At 29.0% G+C, this 11,519-nt stretch overlaps 1 protein-coding gene across 1 annotated transcript in view; it reads right to left on the bottom strand.

The window, feature by feature from the left end:
• Positions 1-3,810: 3,810 nt before the first annotated feature.
• The window catches only part of LOC129912446 (uncharacterized), a 99,432-nt gene continuing 91,723 nt past the window's right edge, over positions 3,811-11,519 (bottom strand). The window contains exons 4-10 of the mRNA XM_055990672.1: positions 9,971-10,054; positions 9,761-9,898; positions 9,561-9,700; positions 9,138-9,503; positions 7,296-9,081; positions 4,710-4,925; positions 3,811-4,213 (exon numbers count right to left, since the gene is read on the bottom strand). Of these exons, the coding sequence (XP_055846647.1) occupies positions 4,785-4,925; positions 7,296-9,081; positions 9,138-9,503; positions 9,561-9,700; positions 9,761-9,898; positions 9,971-10,054 (2,655 nt within the window). The 3' untranslated portion in view covers positions 3,811-4,213; positions 4,710-4,784. The remainder of the gene's footprint in view (positions 4,214-4,709; positions 4,926-7,295; positions 9,082-9,137; positions 9,504-9,560; positions 9,701-9,760; positions 9,899-9,970; positions 10,055-11,519) is intronic.

Genomic DNA, 11,519 nt, shown 5'->3' with positions numbered 1-11,519 from the left:
CTTGAGATTTTTTGAACGCTACAAAAAATTAAAAAAAATAAAAACTCACCCAAAAATACCCCAAAATAAATAGGTGTTTTTCAAAAATTCATATTTTGAAACGCAGAGACTTAAAAACAAGTAACTCTTAATTGTAAGAACAGCCCACGAGCGAAAATTTGGAATAAACCATTTCAAAATCACTAATTATAACGATTTTTTGAAAGGTAGCCGGAAACTGGAGACGGCCGAAAATACCCAGCTCTACCCTATAAGCAAATTTTATAAAGACCAATATCGAAACAATACATTATACATAATAACTAGAAACTAACTACCTTAATCATTTTTTTTAAATTTTGTTTTTTCCTATTCCTATTTAATTGCGACATTTTATTCAGGAGAATGAGTTATTGAATAGCAATTTGTTCTTCTGGTTATAAAATTGATTTACATTTTTTTTTTAATAAGAATATTTTAATATATAATTTTTCAATAGCCCAGATAAACCCCAGATAAGGCTTATTCCTACGAATAAATATTTTTTTTTACTGACATTTATTCTTTTGATAGTCTGACGATTGAAAAATCACTGCTAAGTAAAAAAAAAAAAATAAAATAAAATAAAATAAAATAAAATAAAATAAAATAAATTAAAATAACACTTAAAAACTATTGCCCTTTGATACAAAAATAAAAAGGAATAATCATTGTTAATTCATTTGAGAATAAATTTAAAGTTTGACAATCAGTTGAAGTTTGGTGTAAGTTGAAAGAGAGCTATTTAATAATAAAATACTTAAAACTATAAATCCGTTTAACTCGAGAACGATAAAATTACCTTAAGACTTTTTCGACTCATAGTATGGACTCAGGAATATGGTTTTCGTCTACTGTGGTCACTGTGTGATACGCTGTATACCTTTATATAATTTATAGTTATTTATATTTGAATAAATAAAATTATGTAATATTTTTGAAAATTAACTTATTGGCTTATAATAAGTTTAGTTTTAAAAATTTATTTAAGCATTTTATTTTATCATTTATGATATTCATCGTTAAAAGCTTACAAAAGTTTTCAAGTAAAAAGAAAAAAAAATTGAAAAAAAAAAAACGTTGGCAACAATATTTTTCTTAAATACTCTAAAAAAGAGCTTTTACACACAACACAACTCCCAAATGCACTCACCAAAGAGACAAAAATTAAAGTTTCAAAAGCAAAATCATCCAACTGAATGCATGTGAAATGTATAAAAGTGTATTACAAGGATGTTTAGTTCGCTTTCTATTTTGTGTTTGTATGAAAGCAGAGACTCAAAGTTTAACAAAAATCTAATTGAAAGCCAGGAATTTTTGCTGCTTTGCCACTTTCTCGGCTTTAATTTCAGGTAAAAAAAGAAAAAAAAAATAAGAGAAAGAAAAGTGAACAACAAAGTTAAGGTTAGGTCGTAAATTTCACTAGCACACATTTTCCCTTTTTCTGGGTTGACAGTCACAGCAGTGTATTTTTTTTTTATATATTGTACGAAACCGTATAGAAATTTTATATAGGGATACACATACATATGTATATACCATAAATATGTTGGTTTTATATGCGGGATAGCTAAAGAGATGAAAAGTTCGTGCTTCAAAGGACTCTTACCACTTATAACAAGGAGTTTGTTTTTTTTTTTTCATTCTATGTAGATTCAACTAGGACATGCTTTTTAATCATCCCGCAAGTTATGTCTGGCGTTAGAAGTTAGAGGTGTATAGATTTAATTACTTCTTGCATTAAAGCGAAACTTGGTTTTACATCCTTAATCAAGATAAATTCTACTGTGAAGCATTTTGCGCTGTCTGCTGACGAATATTTTCGTCCTTTGATATCCGAGTATGATAAAACGTTTTACGTGGAAATGAATACTAAAACAGGAAGTGAATGAAAGCATTGTCTGAAAATTAGTGAAGTTTAATTAGGTTTTATTTTGATTGTGCTTGATGAGATGTATGAGGGTATAAGAATATTCTGTGTTCCATTGAGTTGATATTTTTTTACATAAAAAGATAAAAAGGGAAAAGTGAATTTTTACACGCACAGTTAAAATTTTTTGCTGATTTGGTGATGTCAAAGTGTGGCTTAGTATTTTGGTTTTTCATCATTTGGATAGCTGTAGGAAAACTGTTTTTAAAATTTAAATCTCTTAATTGAAAAAAAAAAATGTTACTTATACACCACAGTGACCGTCCAATTTTAAAATCAAATATTTTGTGTGCCGTTGACCAAATAATGAAAACCTATAATTTTTGAAAAAAAATATAATAACCTTAGATAAGCAACTAGCAAGTATCAAATCAGTTTATTCGTTTTGAAAAATTGTAAATAATAAAAAAAGACTTACTTTTTTGCAGAGTTGATAAAAGTTTTAAAACAAGTTAAAAAGTAAAAACGATTAGTTAGTAAATTTATTTTATTTTTAAAATGTATGTTATAAATCCACATTATCAAAGTTCTTTAAAAATAAATTTTGTCTTGACAAAATTACAAATTATTTAAATTCTTCGCTATTTTTATGTAAATTGTGTAGTATTTGTTCATCATTTAATTTTTAATACTAATTTTAAGGAATATTATTTTTCTTTTTTCTATACAATTATTATTTTACTTTATAGTCACGTTATTTAATTTTATTTTTTATTTCATTTAAGTAACAGCTTTTTTAAATTAAAAAAAAAATTAATAAGAATATTAAGTAAAGATTATAAGAAAAGTAATAATGAAAATACATATTTTTAATTCACTGTTGTTGAAAATTGCAATTGAGTCCCTCCACCTATAAGATATATACGGAGTAGATACAAAATACAAAAAAAATTTGTATTTTAAGAATTATTAATATTATAATTAAATGCTGTTAGTTTTTTCTTTTTTTTTATTCTTATACTAAGGAAGTTATAAATCCCATTTAGTTTTAATGTTTACATATATTTTTTTTTAAATTCTCATTAATAACTATACATTTTTCGTTTTTTTTTTTTAGATCAATCTTTTCCAGATTTTCACATATAAATGCACTTTTAAATGTGAAACAATATGAAAAAGATTGAACTTAAATTAATTAAGAACATTTTAGAATATCTTTAGATTGGCATTTTCAAATTAAATTGAGTTTTGGCAAGTAAAATGGATTTTTTTTTAAATTTGTTGTTAAATTGTAAAATATTTCTTTAAGAAATTCGTTGTTTTAATTTTGACGAAATATAAAGTTTGACGAATATCAATTATCCACATTTTTCTTTCATATAAAAACAAAAATAAAATTATTTTGATAAATTAAACAAAATAAGATGTCCCTTGACCGAAGTCACATATTTAGAAAGGCAGTGTTATTGTAGGAGCATTTCTAAATTTTTCTTTCCATAACGAGTACTAAATCAAATTATCACAAACTACATCTGTCAATAAGAAAAACTGTTAACCTTATTTGGATCAAAAATAAGAAACCAACGAAATAGTTTTTTGAAGAAGATTAACTTTTACTCCATGATATATCGTTAATAAATCGATATCCTGCACTATTAATGATTGGTTTATTTTACGAAGAAAAATTGTGACCTTTAATTATTCTAATTAATTGAAGTTAATTCATGTTTGAAGGCTCTCTGAAATAAAAGAAAGAAAAACGCAAATTTAAAGTAAATTCAAGAAATTAGGTAACTTAATTTGAAGTAACTCGTTGTAGTAACGAATTTTATATTTTATTTGACCTCACAATTTTATTTTAAGAATATTTTTTATCAGGCTTTAAGTTAAAGGTTTGTATAACACTAATATTTTCTCTTTGATTTTTGCTTCACTATTTACTTATTAGGGTTTTCTTGTTTAAACAGATATTTCAAAAAAAATATCACAGTGTTCCTAGAAGACCAATTACAAATATTCTAAAAACGTTTATAATTTAATGAAAGAGTATATCTAGATCAAATTTGTTTTAAATTGAATAAGGTGTACTAATAAATTATAGTGAATTCACAAAAAAAAAAGTTAATTATCACCTTTTTCTTTATTTAATTCACACCTAGATAAATTGGCACTATTTTGATTTGAACACCATAAACAATTTCCGCCAGTCCTGCATTTTTTTTTTAATTTCAATTTTAATTACAACATAAATCTTAATTTGACTATTTTTGTTTTAGCAGTGATAATGTCAAAATAATCCAACGATTATATTTATTTGTAGTATTACAGTAAAACCCGGATAAGTGCCTCTCGCTTAAGTGCCTGACCCGCTTAAGTACCTTTGTTTTTTTAGAACCAAAATTTTAAGGATTTTTTCACATAAAATTCATCTTTTAAGTACCTTTCGCTTAACTGCCTTCCCCGCTTAATTGTCTGGCTTTTCAAATACTTATAATTGAATTTGCTTGCAAAAAATTCTTTTAAGTACACGTTTGAAACAAGTTTGAACTGTAAGAAAAATTTCGTTTCCTTAACCGCTTTAAAATTAAAAAATTCTACTAAAGTTAGAAATTAACTAGTTAGCTATTTTAAACTTTCAAAGTAATTTTGTTTTGTGAAGATTATGTTTTTAGTGATCAAACATGTTTTTTTTTTATTATTAAATAAATATAGAGATAACTGCCTATGAGCACTTAAGCGGGTTCTTGTAAGTACCTTACCCGCTTTAGTGCCTATCAAAATGGGACATTTAAGGTGAGGTACTTATCCGGGTTTTACTGTATGTGTTAAATTTCGGTTCTTTACTCGGATATGTTTTATAATTATATCCGTGTGTGTGTATATTTAGAGATTTTCTCTACCAATCTCGTGGGCGTGCTTCGTTTTCTGTGTGGAATGTACTTGTATGTGACTCAACATATTGGGTTTGAGTCTCAGTTACAGTTCGTCCAGCACGTGGTGGCGGTGGTGGTGCTGGACCTTTGCTTTGGAATGTGGTCTGGAAAAATAACAAAAAGTAAAAATAATTATATATATTATAAAATATTTAGAAATAACACATTTATAAGTGGGTTGGGTACATAATGTGTATGGTATTATGATTTGAATTCATTAAAAAAATGTTTTTAAGTAAGTCATTGAAGCCTTTTTTAATAATTTACTATAAATAATTAATAATTAATTGTATAGAAATTCCATTTATTTTTTTTTAATTATGTACACAATAACTTTTTTTCAAAGTAGTTTTTTTTAGTTTTGTTTTTGATTCATCTTTTGAGAAATTTAAATCAATCTGCTTTTTGTGGCAGAAAGTAGAAAAAATGAAAAACGATTCAAAGCAAAACGGTTACAATGATAAAAAAAAATCATAAAAAAATTTAATTCCTTCTTAAAAAAGTGTGAACTTTATATTTTAATTAGATACATTTTCAGAAAAATATTGGACAACATTTTTGGAACCATTAATTTAAAACAATTTTTAATCAATTTGCATAGATTAGTTTTTGAAAAAAAATGTGATTTATTTTAATAATTATCTATTTGAAAAAAAAAGTAAATTAAACACTTTATAGGACACTTCTCAAAATTTTATTTCGTGAAACAAGAATGAAGGGTAGAACTGTTACAGTTTAAAATGATGGGAAACAAATGCCAAAAATAACAAAAAATATCTTTTCGAAGAGACAATTGTATGGGCGGGTACCTACAGTTTTTCTTTTTTTACAGCGAGTCTGATGGTAAAGCACATATTTTCTTAAGTGTGCTTTATTAAAAGTTGAAAGAATTTTTATCTAATCGTACTTTTTGGTTTAAACTAATTAAAATTAACCTCTTATGACTTTGATTGAAAATTTTCATTTTCGACGAAAAACCGTTAAAAAATTCAAACTTAATTTTTCTTTATTTTCATCAATCGAGTTACAATACTCTACAGACTACGAAATGATACAATAATAATACAATATAAAATTATCTATTTGAAAAATATAAATTTAACAAATTTTTAAAAGTTTCTCTACTATATTGAATATTAAAATCAAAATCATTCAAAATAGCATTTACAGCAAATAGCAAATGCACGACTTTGTCTCACGTATACTTGCTCTTGCAGTTCAAAGTACTTTTATGTGAGTTTACTTGTAGATTTTAAGAGTTGGCTCTATATAAATTTTGAAGAAATTTTGATGCTGGGGAGAGTCGACATTTAGGAAAAAAATATTTTAAATTTTTTCTTATTTGACTTAAAAAAAAAAATTAAAATTCAGTTTTATTGCAATTGCTTTGAATTTTACGTCTGCAAAGTTTTATCAAAATAGTTAGAGTCGTTTAAATACATATAAAAAAAAAATAAATTAACTTTCAATAAAATTCATCTGTAACAAATTTGAAGAAAATCCGTTTACGCGTTTAGGGTGCGGAAATGTGTACAGATGGACGCACAGACGCAAAATTTTTGCCAAATTTTTGACTCCTGTGTATTTTAGAATTATTACAGATTTTTACATTTCAATACACTGTTTAACGAAAATAAAACGAAATTTGTAAATATTTCTCTGGTGACCTAATACGTTTTGTAGGGCATGATTGAATGGGCTTAGATGTAAATAATATTTATTTGAAATAAAAAAAATTATTTTTAATGCAAAGTATTTGTATTTGCATTAACATTTTTTTAATGCTGAAAATATCGGTTTGCAATGATTTTTTTAATGCAAATTGTTTTTAATTTTTGAAGGAAGGCCTACTATTATGCATGGACATCAATCATAAAAATTTATGAATAAGAATTTCTCATTTTTGTTAGACTTAATTCACAAAAACAGTATTAACAAAACTTATCAATTTTGATGAAATTGACAAAATTTGAAAAACAGTTTCCTAAAAAAACATCAAAATGTCGAAAATTTGGAAATTTTTTCACATACATATGTGCCAATATTGTGTCCGCCACACGTGTCCGAAAACTTAGATGTTCAGTGGGCCATTATTATAACCAACTCTGCCAAAATTTAGAACAACCACATTTGACGCATGGTCTTCCTTTACAGAATTGACAAGGTTAATGGGCTATTTTGTTCAGTTTTTCATTTTTTGAAAATATGAAAATTGGCCCAGTATCGCAAAATTGCTTGCCCTATCAGCCATGCAAATTTTATGTTTGTAACAGAAAGTGCACAATTTTGTTGTAGGGCCACCTTTGCACTTACTCACTCATATAATGCTGGTGTTTTTTCAAGTTTCAAGAAAAAGTTTACAAGGCAAATAAAAATTTATCTTAGAAATATTTCCTAAAAATTTGAAAAAAATGACATGAAGCAGAATGCATCAATGAATATAAATCAGATATTTTTATGTTTCAATCACTTACCACCATTCGTTGAGATCTCCTCGATTTCGGAGTTGTTTCCGGTGACGACATATCCGAATTATCCGGAGCAGCCCAATGTTCGGTAAATTCACTAGCCGAACGTGCCAAACTGGGATGGCTTATCGAACGATTAAATGATCGTCTATCAAATGACTCTTCATCACCAAAATATTGATTTGGATAGAATGAACTTGCATCTGACATATTATCCAAATGATCAGGCCGAGCGAAATCAACTGTCATCTCTGACATTGAACGGAAATCAATATTATCCGAACGATATGAAGACCTTGAATTACGACGAGATCTTCCACTGGGTTGATAAGAATTTGTCGAAGATGAAGGTTGAATTGGATCATTTCTAATTGTACGCACACTTGAACCTCCATCACTATCATATTCGTACAAAGTTGGCAATGAACTGCGTCGTGAACGGGTATCCCATGCTTCCTTCTTCTTTGAACGCCTTACAGCTGCTGGTTCATCACTACTATCATCAACTGGTGGTGCTAGAATTCTTACAATCACATCCCAAGTTTGGGGTTCAAAGATTCTCTCATAACGGGTATCTTGACGAATTCGTTCAAAATCTTCTCTAATTACAGCTTCAGTTAACATTGTTCTCAAGGACGATTCTGTGGTAATAATTTCTTTCCATTTTGCTTTGTCATCATAACTGATATGTCGGACTAATGTATGCGGATGCACACTTGATTGAATCGAACTGGCATCGTCAATAACATCGGGCATGTTTTCCTGTGGTTCTTCCAAAACTCGAATAAGTACATCCCAATTGGGAACGGCCTTGTCCTCTGGCGGAATTTCAATTGGTTTCATATTGCCGACAAGTTGGGGTGATGTCAATTGTTTGCCAATCTCTTCGATATGTTGTGGCGGTGGAATACTTAAAGTAGAACGTTCCATCTTCGGAGTCAGAGTCATTCCAGAAGCACTTGAGATATCAGAGAAGTTCTCCCATTGTTGTTGTTGCCTTTCACTGGGGTAATTTCGAATGGTAACATCCCAGGTTGGATCTGGCACTGGTCTAGGCTTATATTCGGTGATTCTTCGCTTATGGCTTTCAATATCTTCAATAGTCTTCTTCTCAGTGATAGTTCGCAAAAAGACATCATCAACAGTGTGCGATGAAATTTGAGGTTTCTTAACAACAATTGGCGGTTCAGGAAGGTATTGAGTTTCGAAGTAATGTGATGTGTCTACTAATTCACCAACAGAATGCATATCATTGACTTCTGAATCCATGGAAATGATACTTCTTGTTTCACTTGCAGCTTGTCCATCAGTGTAGTCTTCTGACCAAGTCTCTTGACGTGGATTGAGCTCGTGATGAGTTCTGGTGTAAACTGAAAATACCGGTTGTGGTGGTAGTTCAGCTTTCGGGGCAGAATGCAGTTCAGGAACATAGGTGAATTGGCTTTGAGCATTGTCTTGGGGCAGAGAGTCCATTGTTATTACACTTTCACGGTCTTCATGGGTTTCCATGATGGTGGAGAGATTGTTGCGTTCATGGCGTAAAGTTGCAACACTTTCTGTATCGGATGTTTGTGGTGATGGAGGTGGTGGTGGGGACTTTTTCACTCGAACTTGAACGTCAAATTTAGGTGAAGATTCCTTGGCAGCGATGGGAAGTCGGGGAACAGTACTGGCTACAGCATTAGAAGTTTGGAATTCTTGAGTGTGACCGTAGTTTTCGCTGTAAATGCTTGAAGTTTCTTGAACAAAGGCACGATTTTCAAAGCTTCCAGCTGAGCTGAATGGCAAGGACCTATTCAAAAAATAAGTTACAATATCTTCCTTAAAAAACTGGAAAGGGTTACAAACCTTGTATCAATTTCTTCAATTTCTGAATGTGATTCACTAGGATAGTCAGATGGAATGAGTACACCTTCACTTCCTGACGAACTATGGACGGCAGCAAGTGCAGCATGAGCTCTTGGGATTTTCAAAACTTCAAAGTTCGATAGATTTCCAAGACTGCTGTCGCTAAGTTTTGTGATTTCGGAACCACTTCCCATGGACATTGGAAGTCGTCGGACAATTGGAATAGGTGTACGACGAAGGCAGTAATATGATACAGCCAAACCAAGAAGTAACAATGTAAGGAACATAATTCCACAGATAATCATAAGAATTTGAATGCCCTTTAAAGGAGGCTCAACAATTGCTCCAGTTACAAGTTCATTTAAGCTGTAAAAGTTAATAGTCAGATTATTGATTCAGAAATTAAGTTTTTATATGTTTTACATTGGTGCTGGAAGACCCGGTGGAATTGATGGAACTGGTGGTGGATAGCGACATACAATGGTTATTATTTCATCACCGTCCATTTCAAGACCTGGATGAAAACGTACAACAATGTTGTTTGTGAAGACACGTTGTGGTTCCTAGAAGAATATTCAATTTTTTTTAATTTTTTTTGTAAAGCTTAAAAACAAATCTTTTACCTGTTTAGTTCCACATCCTTTTAATGGCAGTTCTAAATTATAGCTAAGTTCACCCTTTCCAAGTACCTGACAGGCACTATTTCTATCAAAATCAGCATAAGCAATGCCAAAAAATGGTTCATTGAATTTTAGACCAACCTTTAAAATAATAATTTTAAAAATTCAAAACTGGTTTTCGAAAGAGATTTTGATAGCCAAAAAGCAACAAACCTGCATTGATCCAGCTGCACAATTTAATGCCGCTTTGGTGCGATTTAGGAAAATAATTGGACTTAGATCATCAAGCTTAGTCACCTGAAATGCATTAAGAATTTAAAAAATATAATTTAATTAGATATTAGTTGAACCAGTTTATAAATGATTATTTTTATATGAATAGTGGTAGAGCCTGAAAAATGACTATTAAAATTAAAGAACTCGTCGTATATCACACTTTTTCTAGATGAATTTTCATGAATTCTTGTATAATACTGCTGGAATAATAAATAAGTCTTGCCAATGTTAACAGCTATTTTTTTTGAATTCACCAGATTCGATATAAGTACAGCACAGTACAGTAACAGCATGTTTTTTCTCTATCATCTTGAAGTTAAGGTATAAGCGAAAGAAAACGGTATTGGGATTTTTAAAACTCATTGACATTTAGCAAAAAAATAATTCTATTAGCCATTCATTCCGAAGATTTCCCCTCATTTGATTGTTCTATTATTTTAATGCGTTAAAAAAAATTTAAGATTTGAGCTTTTGTCAAAAGTTTTGGTTTTAATTATTTTCATCCCAGTTCAAAAAAAATTGTTAAATTTTTTTGAAACAAATTGTTCCAATGTTCCATGAAAAAATTGTTCATGAATTAAAAAAAAAAACAAAAAAAAAAACAAAAGTATTTTCCAGTATTAGAATTTTTTTTCAATTTTAAGAATATTGAACGGTTCAACACCTAATTTTGGCACTTTCAAATTGATCTGGCAATTGTGTTATATTTTAACTTGCGATATTGGTACAGGATCAGATATAAGTATAGGCCAAAAATAAAATTTTGAAAAAAAATAAGTTTTGGATTTTTAAAAAAATTTTGAAATTTTTTTTTTGAAAAATCAAATTTTCGAAAACGGGACATTAAATTTTTTTGAAATTTTATATTTAGATGTTGATTAGTGATTTCTACAAAATGGCATACCAATTTTATTTTAAAATTTTTTTTTCAAAAGATTATTTATAAAATATTAGTTTTTTAAAAAACGGCTGAAACGATTTTGAAAATTTTTATATCAATCAAAACTGCATACTTGTTTTGGGGGGCAATTCGATTTTAGATTTTATATTATTTTTTTAAAAACGAATTTTATTTTTTTTTTACTTTTTTTTTCTGTACCTATAGTTACCTAAATTTTCTAAATTTCTATATAAAAAGTCTTAAAAATTTAAGCAACTTGAACTCTAAGAGCAAGTTCGTGCGACCCAGTCGTGAATTTTAATTTAATAACTTTACCAGTTCCAAGTCAAAATTTTGTTAATCTTGTTTATGACCTATCACCTTTTAACAGAATTGCCCCACTGATTACGAAATGGTATGTAAAAACTTCACTAAAACCCTAAAATCTGGATGTACCTGCAAATCCATTTTTTTTAAGCAAAACAAAATATGTTCGACCAGCCTTACATACTAGGTCCCAAGAAAAGTATTTTTTAAATGGGAGCGATTTGAAATCTTGCATTTTAAATTCCGTTTCTTTTTTTCAAGATAACGAAAAAAAGTTTT

This window comes from Episyrphus balteatus, chromosome 2 (genome assembly GCF_945859705.1).
Source record: "Episyrphus balteatus chromosome 2, idEpiBalt1.1, whole genome shotgun sequence".
Taxonomy (NCBI): domain Eukaryota; kingdom Metazoa; phylum Arthropoda; class Insecta; order Diptera; family Syrphidae; genus Episyrphus; species Episyrphus balteatus.
Note: the sequence above shows the minus strand (reverse complement) of the source record. Positions and strands in the feature narration are given on the sequence as shown.